Here is a 22,282-nt window from a genome sequence, read left to right on the forward strand (position 1 = left end):
TGAGCAGCAAAGGTATTTAAAGCAACAGTACATTTGCCACTATAGTTAAAAACTTTACCAAGATAACAAATTCGATCAACCAGTTAAATTGGCATACTATTTTAAGTTCACCGTTCGTTAGGATACATGCGTGTATTTTTCCTGAATACAACAATCTTAGTTTTGTCCAGATAAATGTCTAAATTCCATTGTACATAATACGAGTTATAAAAATCTAGTATGTTTTGGAGACCGGTATCATCAGCATGCATTAGAGTGAACAAATTGATCAACTGTAACTGACAACTTTGGCAATAAGAGTTAATAAACATTGGGGATAAGGATTCCTCATTTAATAACCCGACATGGATGTCGTTCATTGTAGATACCGTACAATTTACTTTAACACAAGATTTATCATCATACTTAGATTTAATGATATCCAACAAACGACCCCTAACTCCAGCTTCCCATAATTTCAGCCATAGCATGTTTAGGGATATGATATTATATGCCTTTCAATAATCAACAAATACACAATACAGCCCCTTATTACTTTGTAAAGCTTTTGTTATGAAAAAATTTAAAACCAAAATGGCATCTTTAGAGCCACAGCTAAGCCGAAATCAAAACGGGGCGTCGGAAATGACATTTCGCTCCATGACAATAACCGCTTATTCAAAAGAGAAGTAAAAAGCTTTGCTACATGACTAATAATAGTAATACTTCTATAATTGTTAACATTGCTTTATCGACCTTCTTATATAAAGGTACTATGACTTCCTTCGCCCAATCTTTGGAAAAATATCCTACGGTAAGAATAGTGTTAAAAAAGTTCATGAACACCTTTGCTAACAATTCGCTGAAAAATACTGATTAAGTCGTTACCAGCAGACTTCCGTTTAGAGAGATCTTTGATAGCAAGAAGTGATTCATGGATACTAAATTCTGCATCAAGCTCTGGGTAAACATATGCATTATTATCAATATATACTGGCGTATCAACCGAATTATCAGCTGAACCTTTGAAATAATCGATAAAATCGTCAAGTAATAAGTCACCGATACCACCAGACTTCCGTTATGAAAAAATCCATGAAAAGCCTTCCGGTTATTACGCCTAAAGGCAACTCTTATATCACCCTCCATGTGAAGGTAATTGCGTTTCGTTTCGGCTTTCTAACATTGATACTGCTATTTCTATGTAATCAAATTAACTCTATGTTCTACTGTATTGCATTTATCAAACTGATAAAGTACAGTTTTATAGTTATTATTCAAATGTTTACATTCTACGTCAATCTATCTTCTATCTTGCTCTCAAGATTTATAAGAGGACTAGTGGCAAGAACAATTGCAGCTCATAACTATTCTGCTATAACAACACAAACGACCAAACAAAAAATTAACATTTTCTACAAAATTAGCAAAATAACTGTCGATACTCCTATATTTCAGCCGTTACAACAAAGACTACTATTAGACGTTAAGTTCACTGTAAGCAATAACGGTACGTGATCAGAAAATTCATTAAAGATACTTCAAAAGTAGCAACCATGTATACATTATTACAGAGGCATAATCAATCACACTGGTGCCCAAGGTGTCATAAAAATGTTATTTTACCATGTATATCGTCTTAAGTGCGGTCAATTAAGATACGATGACATGTTGTTTAATATAATTGCGAAAGACGACGAACCAGTGTGTTAACTTGAGAGTCTTCAGATATATGGCTATTTCTTCTCTGTCATAAGGAACAACATTGTCAATAAATGATGTATACTTTGACGAAGAACATCAGTCAGGTATAGTCGGGTATGTTTCCAAGTTCTACTGTTTAGATCACACATTACAATGACATGAACTTATGTAGTGAACTTTCAATACCATTTTAACCAGACCAAAAATATCTTCATCATACACTTCATAAAAAGATCACCTTTCAGGAGGTAAGTAAGTTCGTGCGATCAAGACATCTAAAGAGAGCTTACTGTGAATCATGTTCCAGTGAGTGACATTAGATTATATAGTCTCTTGTGTATTATAACCCTAACACCATTATTTAAATACACAAACTACGCCACCACCTTTGCACTTAGCTCTCTGAAAGTGCGTTATTCACTAACAGTAAAATTATCGACATCATCTAATTAACATTCTGTTAGACTCACAATTTGTTTTGATAGTTGTTGCTTTCATATCATCATATAAGTCATTGGTTACTTCCGCACTTTTCTCGAATTCAATGTTTTTCTCTTTCACTTTGTGAGTTTCATTTTCAAAGAATCTAATTCTGCTTGTCAGTGAATTCAGAGACTTTTTCGCTTATATTAATTGGGCATTTTACCATATTAGTGCAACAAGGGCAACTGGATAGATAGAATCGCTCGCCAGCAAACAACAATAAGACCAAAACATATTCAGTTCACCAAAGTGACCTCATAAATAGATTAAGAAATTCATAGGAAAATTATCTGTATATATTGTAAATGTTTCTTTACTGAACGCTGAAAAAGTACAACTGTAAAATCAGTTAAGTTTCATATCTCTCTTATCGCTTTTACCAAACCCATGACCTGTCACTTGATATGAATAGCTAAAATCGTAACATATAAAAAAATATTAGATATAACATCGTTGCATTACCTCTAAACTGACCTTACAACTGAACGATTATGTGAATATCTTTTTGGAAAAATCACAAAAGAAAAGGTAGAAAATGGGAGGAATTGTGGAGCAGGGAACACTATCAGGACACAGATGTCAACATAGTCGTTTAGAAATGTGTGCAAATGTGGAACAAAGAGACATTGGTACGACACGGATGTCAACATATTGGTGTAGTAATGGGAGTAAATGTGGAATAAGGAAACATTGGTACAACACAGATGACGACATTGTGATGTAGAAATGGGAATAACTGTGGAGCAAAGAAACATTGGTACAACACAGATGTCGACATTGTGATGTAGAAATGGGAGTAAATGTGGAGCAAAGAAACATTGGTACAACACAGATGTCGACATTGTGATGTAGAAATGGGAGTAAATGTGGAGCAAAGAAACATAGGTACAACACAGATGTCGACATTGTGATGTAGAAATGGGAGTAAATGTGGAGCAAAGAAACATTGGTACAACACAGATGTCGACATTGTGATGTAGAAATGGGAGTAAATGTGGAGCAAAGAAACATAGGTACAACACAGATGTCGACATTGTGATGTAGAAATGGGAGTAAATGTGGAGCAAAGAAACATTGGTACAACACAGATGTCGACATTGTGATGTAGAAATGGGAGTAAATGTGGAGCAAAGAAACATTGGTACAACACAGATGTCGACATTGTGATGTAGAAATGGGAGTAAATGTGGAGCAAAGAAACATTGGTACAACACAGATGTCGACATTGTGATGTAGAAATGGGAGTAAATGTGGAGCAAAGAAACATTGGTACAACACAGATGTCGACATTGTGATGTAGAAATGGGAGTAAATGTGGAGCAAAGAAACATAGGTACAACACAGATGTCGACATTGTGATGTAGAAATGGGAGTAAATGTGGAGCAAAGAAACATAGGTACAACACAGATGTTGACATTGTGGTATAGAAATGAGAGTTGATGAAGAACTTGTATGATACATTGTGCCATTATGCTAGGTACTCTACACATCTGCCTGTCGATCTCTAATGACGCACAACAATTGATATCGTTAACACGGTGCCGTTACGGCATTAACAATATAAGCTAGTGACAATAATCGGTGTGGATGTGCTGAGGAAGATAGGGCGGTCAGTCTTGCTCCTATTGTCAGGTTCGTACAACATTTTCTAACTGAATTTTATTTTATTTTTTTTAATGTTTTTGTTTACGTTTTAGCCGTCGTTTCGACTTTCATATTAACATACATCTTATCAAACGGAGCCCAGTATACCCGTTTACAGTGCGTATAAAAAAACTGTATTATTATTATACATGGCAGCAGATAGGGTGATAATAGAATATACAATGTACACAAAAGTGCCGGTTATATCATTTTTGAATAAGTATTTTAGACTCTATATTAGTTAGATTTGACCCAAGAAAGCACCAGTGCTACTGTAAATACTTAAGTAGATACCATATCACTATATATACATATAACAGCCACATTGTACCCATTGTAAATCGGTCTCACTGGGTGTTTCTCCCAATGCTGACCACGTTGCTCGGACTTGTGTAATAGTAACATTACTCACAAGGACTGACCTAGGGGGAGGAGTGGGGGTCATCGATAAATTAAGACACACTTACCTTTTTCGGGACTCCTGGTCTCTTTTTTTTCATGGGTCTCCAATTTTATCATTTATTACGTCATCTTTTACACTTGGTAATCGATTTAATGAGATATCGGTATCCTTTACAATCATGGGCTTAGCTTTTGCCAGTTTTCTTTAGTTACAATAAAATATATATTGTCATAGCCATCTAAGTCTATACTGTTATATCATTAGATTGTGTTACCTGTTAATATTGTGCTTTTCTTTAGGTGTTTTGACGGATCTGATGAATTCCTCCGTTAACCAGTCCAATGATATGCCTCCGGGTTCTCCAGTCCTGGAAATAGCACCGGGTTGGCTGACTATTTGTGTCCTGGTCATCAGTGGAGGGACCCTAATAGTAAATATCCCAGCTGCTGCTTTGGTCATTTTTGCCAAACAGAAATTCCCGCACTTTCGGAGTAGTCACCTTTTCTCACTGAGTCTCACCGATACATTTGTTGGTATTTCGTTGATCCCGATATTGTTGACCTATGTCTTTCCTGGCCACAGAATCTCCTACTGGGGATGTAATGCGGTATTCCTGTTTTTTGCAATGTCACACTGTAATTCGAAGACGCAAGTTACTGTAATCTGTTTTGATAGATTGTTACTACTGATCAGGCCAGATTGGAAATACGTAGGCAATTATCAGAATCGAATGCTTGCAATAAACATAGTAACTTTGGTAGTCATTTGTAGTATAATGACACTGCCGTTTTGGATATTTGCCAAACCAGGTGATCATGACTTTAAATGTGAACTGGACAATTTATTTCTTGAGGACATCACCAGCTTCTGCCTCTATACAGGGACAGTCGCGTTTGTCGTTCACACGCTTATTGTGGGAGTTTGTTTTGCAATGATTAAAATTCTGCAGAAAAGACTTCGTGCATTCCAGAAAATACAGCCTCAACAAGACCCGGATAGTATTACATCAGCAGGCCGAGACGAGCGTCGACAAAGGATGCGAAAAGAGGAAGCATTGAGGCTAGAGACTCGAGGTATTGTCACCATTCTAAGCATTGCGGCCATCTACACTGTCTGTGTTACTCCTCTAAACCTCGGACTGTTAGCCCAAGGTCTCGGACTCATTTCAAAGGTCAAACGAACAACACGCCACGTACTTATAACATTCAGCTGTTTGAACTCGGCAATCAATCCCCTGGTGTATTGTTTTAGGGTACCGCATGTTAGGCGAGCTGTGCAAATTCTTCTGCAGAAAATGTAACAGTTTTTCACTGTGTCTGTTGGAAAAATTTCTTTAAAAAATTGTATGAATAAATAATGTCTCCGTTGCGTTTATGCATTTGCATCACAAAATGTCACATGACATCTGAATTGTGCGTGTTTACTGTTCGATCGTTTAAAATGTTGTGAAGTAGGAAAAAAACAATGAATTTAATAAAACAGTGCTTTATGATCCGTCAGTTTTTTCTTCTTGTTCCTCTTTAGATTTAGACCCTCCCACTTTATAATGAATGGGGGAGTAAAAGGCAAACTTTTCGAATTGAAGGACTTCTTTTCTTACCGTGGATGGAATTGCTGTTTACCATTTACCGTTAACACACACAGTGTGTGCAGTTCCATGTTTTTCAATGTTATAAACAAAAACGGACCACAACAACCTTTCATATGGTCAAAGGGCATTAACATAAAACAATTATTACACTTTCACACAAAACAGTTAGGGCTGAATGTAACATTACATGAAAAACTTTGTGTCCGAAATACGACAACAGGTTGGGTTTCAATTTTTTATTTTTGTTTTGTTTGCCGTTTGATTTGATGCCGAAAAAATATTTTGTGATCACTGAATTAGATGAGATTCTAGCGGCAAGCAAATGTCAGCGACATCTTATTTGTTGTGTCAGGTTGCTCGTCGTTTACTCTCAAAAATCGCTTCTTTTCATATTCCGACAGAAGTCTTTTCGACAAGCGATGTGACTAAACAACTTATCATGTATCCTGTCGGCGCCCCTCCGTCCAGTGTCACGTATGTTACGTGTTTAAGTCATCTGTCACTCTAGTCTTAACTGATGGATCATTACAGGCTCTCTAACAACAAGATCACATTATCCGCTGGACGGATATATATTTTTTTATTCCATTAGCGTCCTTTTTTCTTTTTGAGGTGACGGGCCTTCATCTAAACGAACTTGAAATGATGGCGTTAATTCGCCGTTACTAATGTTATTAATTTACAGAATTTTTTTTTCAACGTTTTTTAAAATATATTTTAAGATTTAATGGAAATTCTATTTTTAGATTCGTCATGGCATAAAAACCTAATTGAAGCACGTATTCATTATTGTGTAAAGTCGCGGATGTTGGTGATATATGTAAGCCTTTAAACATTATTAAAGACTTTATCGTAACATTACGAGTGCAGAGAGTAGCTTAATGGTCCCAATAATAGCTGCTTCGGAATGAGAGTAGACGTTAACGACTGCAACATGTCTCTGACTGAAATCTAGTTATGCAGTCAAGATTTCCTGCAGAATAACTTGTACTTCAAATTGAGACGTCATTAGAAGTATTTAGATACATAAAAACTCTTTCCAAAGTTTATAATATTGTTGATTTTTATTCATGAAATACATCATCCATAATTTTTGTTTGGCTTCGTAAATTAATGTACAGTGTATGAATTATCTATCTTATAATCTACAGGTTTATTTCTTTAAGTTAATGTTCAGTAACCCTACAATCGGTAATATAAAAGGTAGGGATAGATTTTTAGAGCAAATTAAATTTCTTTAATTTCATTGCTTGGCAACCAAGCATAATATTTTCATATAGTCCTGCTTTTTTTCAAGTGTAACTTTTTTTCCTTAGACGGAAGAATGAATTACCAGCGGAGAAATAACATCTGAAACTTTACTTAATCTAGGGTGCTAAAGTTAAATTGTAAGTGTTGTACAAACATGTCTTATAGTGTACCTATATTATAGGAAGTAGATTAAGATCGACAATAAATGTTGCATGGTCAGAAATTGTTCTTTTCAAGTCATGTCTTATCCGATACGTTTTGAAATAATATTTTGGACTCTGCGATTTTTTTTGTTTTTTGTTTTTTTGGTTTTTTTTTTTTTTTTTTTTTTTTTTTTTTTTTTTTTTTTGTTTTTTGTTTGGCAATGTCAACAATGATTTAAAGAAAAAAACAGTTTCTCAAAGCCTTCTAAATTAAACTAATACTTAAAAGTAGTTGAATAGTATAAAGTATAAAGGCAAATAACGCAGGTGTTTTCTGAATAACTTGCTTATGATATTAGCCGCATGTTGTCCACCACTAGATATATCTACGACCAGTTTCAGGAAAATGTCTTTAAAATTTTATTGAGCTATAAATATGACCTAAACACGAAATCATATTTATCTGTTGTAATGATATGTTTATGGGAGAATTTCTATAGAAATGATTGGTTTTTAATATTTCTTGGTAGTACAGATTTGTCGAAGGGTCCATCCCATAACAATAGCAATGATATCGAGTTTCATCTGAGGAACAAAAATAAACGGTTGGCATGGCTACAAGCGCTGCTCTAAACGCCGTCTCAACATTTTTCAATACTGTTAACGTCGATTTAAGGACCGTATATCTATAGACATCTTCATTTTAAGGGGAAAAGGATCACGAATGTTTCATGACAATCACACCCCAACAGATTGCCATAAAACGATTCTTACGAGACCAATTCTGGAAACATCAACCGTTCTTAGAAAGTCTTGTTAGCCTGTACATAGATCGACTTATAGTTCAAATTGATGTAACCCTTATTTTGAAAGGTTTATGTATATTTCTATCACTGGGTTACTCATTTTGTTTAATTCTATTTCCGTCTGTTTCAAACAAAAGTTAGATATACTGTTTCCGATTACCAATCAGACTCCCAAGTTTAACAGATTCGAAAAGTCCAAAGGGTAATTACACCTGATATACTATCAAGATGAGTAAATCTTAGCTTATACGATTTATACGTTTGTGATAAAAAATGGCCGTATGAAGAAATAAATATTTCGCACTTATTTAACAAATTAAACGGAGGTGCTTTTTTAAATGCACAAACCTAATTGAATGTAACAAAGTTTGAACAAACTTTAAAACAAGGTGAAGCTTTCCTCTTATTTGTATAAATTACAATCCCGAAATGTAATGTATATACCGCATTTTACTGAGAAATGTTAATTTCCCAAAATAACTTCCATCTTTTTTTAAACAAATTTGGAATTTGTAGTATTTGAAATTTGAAACGTGGCATGTATTTTGAATTACGGGAACAAAAATAGAAAAACCATCACAATCCAAACTGAAATTCAATAAAACTGGGGCACCGAAAAAATTACAAGGGGAATAAGACCAGGTGTTCTGGAAGTGTAAGACGAGAGAAGACCCGACATTTTAATATTGGTCAATCCATTCAGGTAGTGACACGTTCTCACATGACAACAAGGTATATAAAAACGTAATCAACAGGCAAACTAACGAGCATAAAACGCGTACAGTTTAATATCGCACAAAGAAATCTGATCATTATGACGATAGTAAAACATCGCCATGATTTTCATCAATAGACATCGAATCCGAGAGAAGTGTGAGTATTTCGTAAATGACCAGGTATAGAGAAAATACCTGAACATTTAGTGAGAGATTGTTAGGAATGAAAATGGTAACCAACATCTTATGAGTTACCAGGAACTAGGAATATTACCCATGAAAAATGTTTTAATTTTGGCTTAAAGGTAGAAATTCGTGGTATTTTGCATGCGTGTTGTCACAAAATGATTGAAAATTGGAGAGAGTTGTGTTATTGAGAAGGGAATGAATTATACAGAATTGGATCATGGTATATATATATGTAACTACCGTGTAAGTAACAAAAAGCTATTATATATTTCAACAAGATTGTAAAGAAGATGTAGTCACATACAAAGCGTTCGTTAGATATGTATAGAAGTTTTATTCAAAGAAATTTCACTAAAAGTTTCGTTGTCCATTTAAAAATATTAGAAATAAATTTATGGAGAAATATTGTTTAAAATATCCTCGCATATTTAAATATATTCAGTTAATAATTACAGATAACAAAACGTATCTTTAATCATTCAGTAAAAACAGGAGAAAGAGTATTTATAATGGAAGCCTTGCAGACTTGCGAGTCCAACAAAATATGTAATACAATGCATAGAAAACATTTAAGGTATATAGTAAGATTAAAAACGTGAAAACACATAAACTGCATAATTTTAGTGTGGAAATCTTGGACGAATGTAAAGAGCGAATTGATAAATGTACTGTGACATTTGTGGATAAAGGTATCGTGAGAGCTATTGATAAATAAATTGTGAAATTTGTTGATAGATTTGATGTGATGGTTTTAGATAAATGTACTGTGAGAGGTTTTGCTAACTGTACTGTGAGAGTTGTTGATAAAGATGTTGTGAGAGGTTTTGCTAACTGTACTGTGAGAGTTGTTGATAAAGATACTGTGAGAGGTTTTGCTAACTGTACTGTGAGAGTTGTTGATAAAGATACTGTGAGAGGTTTTGCTAACTGTACTGTGAGAGTTGTTGATAAAGATACTGTGAGAGGTTTTGCTAACTGTACTGTGAGAGTTGTTGATAAAGATAATGTGAGAGGTTTTGCTAACTGTACTGTGAGAGTTGTTGATAAAGATACTGTGAGAGGTTTTGCTAACTGTACTGTGAGAGTTGTTGATAAAGATACTGTGAGAGGTTTTGCTAACTGTACTGTGTGAGTTGTTGATAAAGATACTGTGAGAGGTTTTGCTAACTGTACTGTGACAGTTGTTGATAAAGATACTGTGAGAGGTTTTGCTAACTGTACTGTGTGAGATGTTGATAAAGATACTGTGAGAGGTTTTGCTAACTGTACTGTGAGAGTTGTTGATAAAGATACTGAGAGGTTTTGCGAACTGTACTGTGAGAGTTGTTGATAAAGATACTGTGAGATACTGTGAGAGATAAAGATACTGTGAGAGGTTTTCTCTCTTGCTAACTTTATATAATAAACTGTGGTTTATGTGAATACACTAAAATTAATAAGGAACTTAACTGATTCCTTAGAACAAAGAAATCCTTGTTAATTTTTACGTCACAATAACAAGAACTTATTGATTGATAATTGTTAATTGATTAATTTTACTAAATCAAGCAGAGGAAGTTATTCCTTCGTGACTCGTCCATGATTCAACCTTTGGGTAAATAACTTGAATCTTGCGTGATGAGTGCTCTAGACATTTGAGCGTTTTTTTACAGCCTTGTATCACATTCAAACTGCGGGATGACGTCACATTCAGATGACGGAGAGTTGACATCAGACGCTGGCAAATCCACTTTTGTCTCTACTACATCATAGCTATCCCCATTTGTATCCAGTTGATCCTCTTTCCATTTCAGAAATCTAATATCAAATATAGGTCCTTCCATTTTATGGATGATTGTATCCATGAAACACCCAGACGTAAGATAGCTTCTTGAAGAAAAAAGAATTATGAGTCCTGCACTTCCGACTATGTGCGACACCCAGACACTGAGCACTTTGTTTTCTGGGAAGAGGAATCCATTCTGGAGTAGCCATGCCCCCCTCCAATGACAGACAGATAGTGTGCCAGCAACAACAAGAAATACAGCCTCGAGAAGGATCTGTAACAAGAACATCCTCTTGTGGAGGTACTGCGACAAGCGTTGGACGCCATGTTGACTGAGAAGAACCGGTATGGCCAGGCTGAAGCTGATGATGAATGAGTACGCCCCGGAAACAATGACCGAGTCTGGAACGAGGTAAAGATCTAGTAGGGTCCAGATTCCACGCCAGAAAAATACTACCAGATTGTTGATGAAAATTACAGTCAAAGCGACGTCCATCGGAAATTTGATACCTGGAACAACCTGTGGGTGTAAATTACGGCTAAATGTTATCTCTGATAGTTATAGGGGTTTTTTTTCATCTTATGTAAACCGTTGGAAAAATCATCGCGAATATATTCATATCTTTTTCCGGCAGCAAATGAAAAAAAACAAGTGCAAAGTTACCTATAGTCTTAACAATATATAACTAATCGTTAGCATCTTATAAATGTTAGTAAATATTTGATAAAGCTTATTGTTTATAAATATAATAAAAAAAATTACCAAAATTAGATATCGTTGACTCAGTCAGAGACCTTCAGTGCCTGGTCAAAAATATGACGTAACTCATCAGTCAGACAGAGGTCACACAACTCGTGGTTGTTGTTTATGGTATTTATTTCACTCTCGTTAATTATTTTTCAAACTTTTGAAATAACCATAAGTTAGTGTGACTGGTTTCTACCACAAGCAAAACTATTGGCTTTGTTTACGAACGTTGATTGCAGCGCAATAATATGACTTGAAATAAAATGCCAGAATGTTTTAGAAATATGATAATTTATAACAACTTATAAGAAATCTTATAAATATATAGTATTTTAAAGTCCATTATACGGTAGAAATTTGTATGAAAATTATATAACAAGAACAATAAAGAACTATTTTATTTCGCGCTTGAATTTCTGTGAGTGCGTGAAACGCCGTTTTGGTCAAAGTTCATTCTGTCAGTCAAACGGAACATGCGAAATTGTTAAACCACACATAGTTTAACATATATGTTTATACAAATTATGCTAAGCTTCTTTTGATATGCTTTTGGATAAGTTAATTGCAGTTGTCCCGTGATTTCACATGATATCAATATTGCAACAAAAATATATTCCTCTGAGCTATAATTACATATGTTATTGTGACAAAACGTTTCTTTTTAAAATAACTTATTTCAATGTTGAGAAATAGAAATTCTGAGAAATGTTAGATATTGTCCGTCATGTTAGCGAAAAGGGAAAAAAGAAAATCTGCCAAACCACGATAGGGAAAGATTGACAAGTCAAAATTACCTTTCACTTCTTCTTTGAGTGTCAAACTTTCAGAAATGAAAGACGCACTTCGTTTCATAATCTGGCTGAATTAGAAGTAGATTTGAATTTAGAGCTTTTGTTTGGTAGTATTGATCTTCCTGAGGACCTAAACTTTTTTCTCTTTACACATGTGCAAAATTTCATTAAATCCAGCAAAATGTTTTAAAGATCCTGACACAATGATGTATTTATGTCTGTGTGTGAATGCTTAATATGTATAATTTATGTTTAAGCCTATATCTTTATTAGCATGTCTTTGTAAATGTATGATGGGAGATGGCTCCAATAAGATGTGCCCGATTTCCTTGTTCAAATTTATTTTGGCAATAAAATATGTTTAAACTAAAAAAAAAACAAAATCGTCAGCAGTTCTATATTTGACATATGCTAAGCATGTATGTATTTTATTGGGTAGCTTAAGTATGAAGCACGGAGTGTATTTTGGACAAACTACACTGTGAGATTACACCAAAAAGGTGGCAACCCTTAAAAGGTGTCAGTTAACATCGAATCACTTTACACCAGAATCGGTGTTAACTGGATAATATAGCTTTACATCCAATGAAGATCAATGTAACACGACTAACTGCTAACATTATTGGTAGTAATGGGACCAACAGGTGTTAACCAGGTAACGCAATTTAGTAATTAATTCGATATCCATTTCAATCCCGTAACCCACTCGCCTCGTGCAGCATAATCGAGGTCACAATATCGTGATAGGATTTGGTGGGATCACAAAATTTGCTTGGGTAACAAAATTTGCTAGGTTTGAAATTACGCTAATTGGTGGGGTTTCACTATTAGAAAGGGGTTACACTATTAGAAAGGGGTTTCACTATTAGAAAGGGGTTACACTATATGAATGGGGTTTCACTATTAGAAAGGGGTTACACTATTAGAAAGGGGTAACACTATTTGAAAGGGGTTTCACTATTAGAAAGGGGTTACACTATTTGAAAGGGGTTTCACTATTTGAAAGGGGTTTCACTATTAGAAAGGGGTTACACTATTAGAAAGGGGTTTCACTATTAGAAAGGGGTTACACTATATGAATGGGGTTTCACTATTAGAAAGGGGTTACACTATTAGAAAGGGGTAACACTATTTGAAAGGGGTTGCACTATTAGAAAGGGGTTACACTATTAGAAAGGGGTAACACTGTTTGAAAGGGGTTGCACTATTAGAAAGGGGTAACACTATTTGAAAGGGGTTTCACTATTTGAAAGGGGTTTCACTATTAGAAAGGGGTTTCACTATTTGAAAGGGGTTTCACTATTTGAAAGGGGTTTCACTATTAGAAAGGGGTTACACTATATGAATGGGGTTACACTATTTGAAAGGGGTTACACTATATGAAAGGGGTTTCACTATTAGAAAGGGGTTTCACTATTAGAAAGGGGTTACACTATTTGAAAGGGGTTTCACTATTTGAAAGGAGTTTCACTATTAGAAAGGGGTTACACTATTAGAAAGGGGTTTCACTATTAGAAAGGGGTTACACTATATGAATGGGGTTTCACTATTAGAAAGGGGTTACACTATTAGAAAGGGGTTACACTATTTGAAAGGGGTTACACTATATGAAAGGGGTTTCACTATATGAAAGGGGTTTCACTATTAGAAAGGGGTAACACTATTTGAAAGGGGTTGCACTATTAGAAAGGGGTAACACTATTTGAAAGGGGTTACACTATATGAAAGGGGTTTCACTATTAGAAGGGGTTACACTATTTGAAAGGGGTTACACTATTAGAAAGGGGTTTCACTATTAGAAAGGGGTTTCACTATTTGAAAGGAGTTTCACTATTAGAAAGGGGTTTCACTATTAGAAAGGGGTTACACTATTAGAAAGGGGTTACACTATATGAATGGGGTTTCACTATTAGAAAGGGGTTACACTATTAGAAAGGGGTAACACTATTTGAAAGGGGTTGCACTATTAGAAAGGGGTAACACTATTTGAAAGGGGTTGCACTATTTGAAAGGGGTTACACTATTTGAAAGGGGTAACACTATTTGAAAGGGGTTACACTATATGAAAGGGGTTTCACTATTAGAAAGGGGTAACACTATTTGAAAGGGGTTGCACTATTTGAAAGGGGTTACACTATATGAAAGGGGTTTCACTATTAGAAAGGGGTTACACTATTTGAAAGGGGTTGCACTATTTGAAAGGGGTTACACTATATGAAAGGGGTTTCACTATTAGAAAGGGGTTACACTATTTGAAAGGGGTTACACTATTAGAAAGGGGTTTCACTATTAGAAAGGGGTTTCACTATTTGAAAGGGGTTACACTATTAGAAAGGGGTTACACTATTTGAAAGGGGTTACACTATTAGAAAGGGGTTTCTCTATTAGAAAGGGGTTGCACTATTTGAAAGGGTTTTCACTATTTGAAAGGGGGTTACACTATTTGAAATGGGTTACAGTATTGGCTTCGCGCTATTTGGTTGAGGTTACCGTAGTTTGCTGGGACTTTATTATTTCGTGGGGTTACAATATTTGGTGGTGTCTACAATATTTAGTGCGCGTACAGTAGTTGACGGGGATTACAATATTTGGTGGTGTCTACAATATTTAGTGCGCGTACAGTAGTTGACGGGGATTACAATATTTGGTGGTGTCTACAATATTTAGTGCGCGTACAGTAGTTGACGGGGATAACAATATTTGGTGGTGTCTACAATATTTAGTGCGCGTACAGTAGTTGACAGGGTCTACAATATTTGGTGGTGTCTACAATATTTAGTGCGCGTACAGTAGTTGACGGGGATTACAATATTTGGTGGTGTCTACAATATTTAGTGCGCGTACAGTAGTTGACGGGGATTACAATATTTGGTGGTGTCTACAATATTTAGTGCGCGTACAGTAGTTGACGGGGATTACAATATTTGGTGGTGTCTACAATATTTAGTGCGCGTACAGTAGTTGACGGGGATAACAATATTTGGTGGTGTCTACAATATTTAGTGCGCGTACAGTAGTTGACGGGGATTACAATATTTGGTGGTGTCTACAATATTTAGTGCGCGTACAGTAGTTGACGGGGATTACAATATTTGGTGGTGTCTACAATATTTAGTGCGCGTACAGTAGTTGACGGGGATTACAATATTTGGTGGTGTCTACAATATTTAGTGCGCGTACAGTAGTTGACGGGGATTACAATATTTGGTGGTGTCTACAATATTTAGTGCACGTACAGTAGTTGACGGGGATAACAATATTTGGTGGTGTCTACAATATTTAGTGCGCGTACAGTAGTTGACAGGGTCTACAATATTTGGTGGTGTCTACAATATTTAGTGCGCGTACAGTAGTTGACGGGGATTACAATATTTGGTGGTGTCTACAATATTTAGTGCGCGTACAGTAGTTGACGGGGATTACAATATTTGGTGGTGTCTACAATATTTAGTGCGCGTACAGTAGTTGACGGGGATTACAATATTTGGTGGTGTCTACAATATTTAGTGCGCGTACAGTAGTTGACGGGGATAACAATATTTGGTGGTGTCTACAATATTTAGTGCGCGTACAGTAGTTGACAGGGTCTACAATATTTGGTGGTGTCTACAATATTTAGTGCGCGTACAGTAGTTGACGAGGATAACAATATTTGGTGGTGTCTACAATATTTCGGGACAAGTTTTGGGGCTACATTGATTTATGATAGTTACATGATTTGGTGGCACGTTACCAATAAATTATCCGTATAGAACTGGCAAGTAGAACCCATTCAAGCTTAACAAAGTTATACCGTTGTGCAATCAATGGTAATTGATAACCAAATATATCGCTCAAGGTTTTTCTTGCGTGCTTTAAACATTTACAGACAGCATTATGATGGCATTATGAAATATTCCAGTTCTATCCATAAACTTATGAATAGTGTTTCTTTCCTTATATAAAATCGTTTTTCAACTATTCGTCCCGTTAGAATGACAAGGTGCTTTCTCGACTTTTTTTTACCTTTAACTCAGATAGAACACTACATAACTTACATCTGAGGAAAATCTCCTGGTCAAAGTAAAAATGTTTTTTCGGTCATTATCCCTGAGGAGGACCAATGGCGACGCTACAATTCCACTGAGACATCGAAAACAACAAAGTGTGGTCACTCCAATTATTGCGGTCCCGGTGGCGCTTTGCCATGTCTTTCCAGTGTAGTGGTCTTGAAGAAACCATATCCCCCGCCATTGGCTTACACATCCGAACCCAAGCAAGTATACATAGAGTCTGGATAGAACGAAATGTGCGAAAGGGTTTTTCAATTTGTTAATATTTGTAATTCCACCTTGGAAAATTGAAAACAGGAATATAATTGCGTTACCGATGGCTACAGACACCCAGGAAGTAAGCACGAAATCGGCAGGGTAAACGAACACATCCATGATCTCCCACGTTCCTCTCCAATAGCATACAACTAGTGGTGATATTATAGCTAGATTGATCAGTGCATTTGCTAGACAAACCAACATGTACCGAAAAGATATTGGTTCTGGATCCATGTTTTCATGTATTGTGTTTTTCTCTTCCTCAACTGAAAATGTCATATATTGTAGGCTACGTATACAGTCAGTGAAGGTGCATCTTTGCTTGGCCGGGTTTCCAACAAGAAATAATAAAATAGCTAAAATTCTGACGTCACTTAATTTAAATGACACTAGTATACATTCCGTCGGTGTCACGTGTTGTCTCCATATCATAAAAGTGGTCGTATCAAAGTCAAATTAAGGGCAAGTTTGTCTTTATCTGCAAAAACTACGATTGGCCTCATTTTTTGTGCCCTGGTGCGGTTTTGTTGCATGACTAAACGTAATAAGTATATTCGGATACACTGATCTATTTTCCTTTACATGTCTTACTATATCTGGCCCCACTTGTATAAAACATCTCAACTTGAGATTTCCTCAAGTCGAGATTTTCCTCAGCTAATATCTCCTCGAAAATATCTTGTATGAAAATTTCAGGACATCCTAGCCGATGACTTCCTCCTGTTCCTTGAGAAAATTTTATACAAGCCGTTTTTGAGGAGATATCAGCTGAGGAAGATCTCGACTTAAGGAAATCTCAAGTTGAGATGTTTTAAACAAGTGGGGCCTGGTGTATGTATATGGCCGTTGCTGTACATTATAAGCCAATCCTGTATTTGAAAGAGACAGTTAAAATAAGATAAATATCTATGTATCTTTTGATTGATATATTCTTTACTGTATGAGAAAGCTTTACTATTTTTTTAATACTGGAACATGATGGCTTCCACTGGAGGAAACAACAGTCATATTCTTATCCGTAAAATGGTCAACAGGTCTGGTTTCTCATTTCTCAATATGTTTGAAATGTTCTTCCTCAACGCAATGATAGCTGTTTCAACCAAATTACTTTTACGAATAATGATATTTTCCCTCACCAACTTCCGTTCGAGCTTCTGTAAACCCTTTTTTGGCATCTGTCATCAGTATCTCAAACTCCTTTGTAGATCATGTTAGAACGACCTTTAGTTGTAGGTTTAAAATCCCTCCGAGTAAATTTGCACACAAAATTCCAATTTCCTACTATAAAGGTGCTAGAATGGGCCAAATACATCTCGCTATATTAATCATGGAGTGAAGTTTATTTGAACCGTATCTGAATTGCTGTAGCTGGTTGATCGTCCTCGGTGTTCTTATATGGAAGTCGTTGAAACCAATATTATGTTGTTGCATTGCAGTCTTCTTTCCAACCCTCGATTACATATTCAATCACAACTGGTTTTTTACTCTGATTTGGAAATTATTAGCTCATTTTTATTAGAAAATATCATCTGGAAGCCATAGATTTTCATTCATTTTTTTTCCAGGTGTACAAAATTTCATCGTCCACTCCGAAAGCATTGGCAAAAAATTCTTTCCAATTACACAGCCGTCTGAATGTCCTTTTCTCATTGACACAGACAACCTCTGTGTATATTATGAAGTTGATATATTTATAACAAAGATCAAAATTATGTACATAGAAAACCTCCATCTTTTTTCTCCTCGAAATCCAATACTGATTTATTTCTTGGAAAAAACATTTTCCACATACAGCTTTCTCTAGTTTAAATTGTAGAAAAAATAACATTTTAATCAAACAGGATAAACGCAAACCTGGTTTCCTATATAAAGGCAACGAAATATTCTAATTGAATAAAAAATATATATCATTTTATGCAAAAAAAAAACTTCTGTGGTGTATCCTTCTCAAAATGGTAAGTCAAACATTCATTACAAAAATCGCTTAACACAAGTTCACACAATTTAAAAATAAAAGCAATGTAGCTTAATTGAAACGTCTCATCGAACGTCAAACGTTAATATCAAGGAAGTATACTTCTTACTCCATGTTTGTCATATTACAGCAAACAAAAAAGTGTTTTGAGACGGTCCATAATTTGGTGGTAACTTCCGACTAATTCACGAGATAAACAAATCATGATTGATCATTGATAATTATATAAATATTGAAATTTCTCTTACTTTGGATTCTTATTTATTGTTGTTTAATTACTACCTTGTTAAGATTAAATCTACAGCTCACCTGTCTTTCACCTGTATACACGCTGTTAATCCCTGGATTAGGTTGATCTATAAACACGTGACGTAATTCCTTTCGTAAATTTAAAAGTCTTCGAAAACTGATATGATTTATATCTAATACACTGAAAAACAAGAATAGATATTTTTCGGTTATGTTCATTGAATAATCTAACATCAGTTGATTAGTATTGGAATATTTACGGCAAATTAAACATTCAACGACACAGTAATAAAAGCATAAACGAAGGCATAATTAAGTGTCACAGTAAGAAAATTCATTGAAGTGAAATCGCAATGGTTGGATAATTTTATCTGTCTAGAGGAACAAATTGAAATAACTTAATGAACATCGAGGCTGTCTACGTGTGAGCAGAAACCCCAATAAACTATTTAATCTATCTTGTTACATATCAATTTCTATCAAATAATCCAACCCAAGGTTACTCTGGCTAAGGGCAAGAGTGTTAACCAGTTCAATTCTCGACCACCCATGGTTCATTTCTCTAGACGCAAACAACGATAATTTTATCAGCATTCTCCATAATGAACTAGCATGCAGAGGCTAGAACTAACGATGATAAGGATCAATGGCATACTACGGTGGCTGGTTTAGGACAAACATATTTTTTTATTGAATTCGAGCGCTCGACTTACTATCTCGAGTGCTCGACTTACTATCTCGAGCGATCGACTTACTATCTCGAGTGCTCGACTTACTATCTCGAGAGCTCGACAAACTATCTCGAGTGCTAGAGTTACTATCTCGAGCGCTCGACTTACTATCTCGAGCGATCACCTTACTATCTAGAGCGCTCGGCGTACTATCTCGAGTGCTCGACTTACTATCTCGAGCGATCGACTAACTATCTCGAGTGCTCGACTTACTATCTCGAGCGATCGACTTTCTATCTCGAGCGCTCGACTTACTATCTCGAGTGCTCGACTTACTATCTCGAGCGATCGACTTAACTTTCTCGAGCGCTCGATACGTTTACAGACAGGATCACCACCCAACATTCCGCAAAAGGCAGGATGGCTCTCTGACAGCCTCGTGTCTTTTGATGGATTGTTAAAGACATTGAAATAATAAAAAATAAATTTTAAAAAACGAAATCTCAAAACGATTGAATTACACGAATGATTTCCCTTAAAACTTCTCATGACACAGCGTTTAGTTAACTCGAGCATTTGTGTAATGTAGATGATACATGAGGATCGTTCCGCACCAGTTATGACATCAGAGAATCAACGTACCACAGGCGGAATGATACACCCGTCACAGGTTAGTATTCATCGTAATTAGTAGTCACACTTAAAATTTGTACTTTTAAAGTGCTAAGACTACTTTCAGGAAAATTTTAGTACCCACTAGATAAGACAAAACCAAAAATTGCAAAAAAAAAGCCGGAGGGAATAAAGTAGGTCATGTTACGTTATACTATCATTTTAACAGGTTTTAACAGGTTATCTTATGATCACAACTCGATCCGACGTATTTCTTGTTAGACATCTCTTTTCTTTAAATGCATGCTGTGTGGTTCGTTCTTTCACTATACAAGTCCAGATTCCACATAATTCACTTCAATGTAAAGGAATAAACATAAAATTACCTAACAGATAAAAATGGAGGTGCTTTGTGATCAATATATTTGGCTTTAGAACACCTGTAATAGATCTCGTCTGCCGAAAGGTAAAAATGTTGTAATAGCAAATTCTTTTAAGACTGGTTGAAAAGGTATTTTGTAACCTGTAACCCGAAGAAACCCGAGGAAACCCGAATAATAAGCACCCCTTACATTCTCTATATATTATTGATTAAAGTAAAGTTTTCAGTGCAGGCCATTTGGGCCTCTTGTAATTATATATTGTATTTCATAAAATAAAGTCTATAAATTTCATGAACTTTTGAAACACATATAATGATAAGTTTAGATAGGTATTTCATGAATGTATTTTACATGATGCCCGATTTATATTTTATAAGACGTTATACATGCAATGTCTATCTTTATTTTTTTCATGTTTTTAGTCTGTATTTACATTTGTTATTTTCACTGATATACCAAGCAGGGCTCTCGATCTGCCAGATTTGGGGTAGATATTCGGCCCCATTCCCAAAGCAAAATAGTATCTTTTTTTCCCAATTTAGATCCCAAGTTTTCCAATTCCAAAGAAAACACCATTATTTTTCCCAATTCTAAGGGCCCCGGGCCCCAGTCCCAAAATGGGGTGCGAGAGCCCTGCCAAGATATGGTGTTTTCTATTATTTTTTTTTATTATTATTTATTCTTATCTTGTAATTCCAGTATTTTTTATAATTTAATGATCAATGGCATTAAAGAGATACAGTTGAAATTTCGCTCTTGTTTTTCATTCTGTATTGGGTGTGAAATTGTATGTGCACCGGATGGTGTACATAGTTGAAATGAACTTAAAATGACTATTTTAAATTTAATTGGCCAATACTGCAAATGCGTTGTGTCTGTTCTTAGATATATTATGGTGATTCCTGAACAGGAACTAGTTGATTGTCGATTTCGTTTTAAAAATAGAGGGTATTCAAAGCGCAGGGACATACGAAAATGGCTGTATATTGCCAGTTTTATGCTTCGACCACGCTTCGAAACTTAAAAAATGACGATACTTTTTATAACGAGCTGTTCATCTTGAAGGATTTATGATAAAGCTTGATAATTGTTTTAGTCATCCTGAAGGGAACTGGTACACTCAGCATGTATCAGAGTTGCAATCCGATATTGAGGTGATTATTGATGGCGTTCCTGGCGGACTTACGTGTTGATGTCGGTACGGAAGGGAGATAAACCATAATTATTCTTTGGAGTTCAATTATTTCGCCGTATGAAGTTTTAAAGCCCCAATATACGTAACATTCACCAAAAATTTAGTGTAGAATCACACATAATTATTGAGATATTCTCTAAGATGTAGTTAAAATTAAGTTATTCAAACAATAGTTACCATGACTTTGTGCATAAAGTATTGATATATGAGCAGTTGAAACTTGCTATTTGTAAACACACCCCCATTTTAAACACGCCGCCATCGAAATTACGATTGTTGCCGAACGACGTCGGAAAGTTCATGACCTGATCTCGCGAGAGTTGAGGTTTCTACTTATAGAGGAAGCACATGCAGATATGTCTACGGTAAGTTTTTGTTTACAAACATTGTTTGCGAAGTCTTGTCGTAGACTTGAGGTATTCCTGTGATAAACATTCAGTTTTTGGGAAATTATTAGAAGGAATAATTAGTTTAGAAACGATACGACGCACAATTATAACGTAAGAATTCAGAACTGGCCTGATGTATGATTGGGGAAAAAAGGAAGCGACTGGTGAACGTCTGTACTGTGTCTGCCATGTTTACACACGCGGAATATGCGCATGGGCAATGTCATCGCTACGAGCGGTATTGTATGAATTATTGTGGGTCCCACATTGTTCATTTTCCGATT

General features: G+C 35.6%; 2 protein-coding genes across 2 annotated transcripts; one reads left to right on the forward strand and one right to left on the reverse strand.

Annotated features, from left to right (window-relative positions):
* Positions 1-2,701: 2,701 nt before the first annotated feature.
* Positions 2,702-5,514, forward strand: LOC132558361 (uncharacterized). The gene is made up of 2 exons (XM_060222907.1): positions 2,702-2,795; positions 4,514-5,514. Exons 1-2 carry the CDS (start codon positions 2,702-2,704, stop codon positions 5,512-5,514), a joined length of 1,095 nt encoding a protein of 364 aa, XP_060078890.1.
* A 5,042-nt stretch (positions 5,515-10,556) lies between these two features.
* LOC132558362 (uncharacterized) lies at positions 10,557-16,758 on the reverse strand. The gene is made up of 2 exons (XM_060222908.1): positions 16,252-16,758; positions 10,557-11,195 (listed from the first exon to the last, which is right to left on the reverse strand). The coding sequence occupies exons 1-2, from the start codon at positions 16,756-16,758 to the stop codon at positions 10,557-10,559; spliced, it is 1,146 nt and encodes a 381-aa protein (XP_060078891.1).
* Between the last annotated feature and the right edge of the window lie 5,524 nt (positions 16,759-22,282).

Source organism: Ylistrum balloti, unplaced genomic scaffold (assembly GCF_031769215.1).
Source record: "Ylistrum balloti isolate Yb309-2 unplaced genomic scaffold, AGI_CSIRO_Ybal_v1 Utg370782, whole genome shotgun sequence".
In the NCBI taxonomy this organism is placed as follows: Eukaryota; Metazoa; Mollusca; class Bivalvia; order Pectinida; family Pectinidae; genus Ylistrum; species Ylistrum balloti.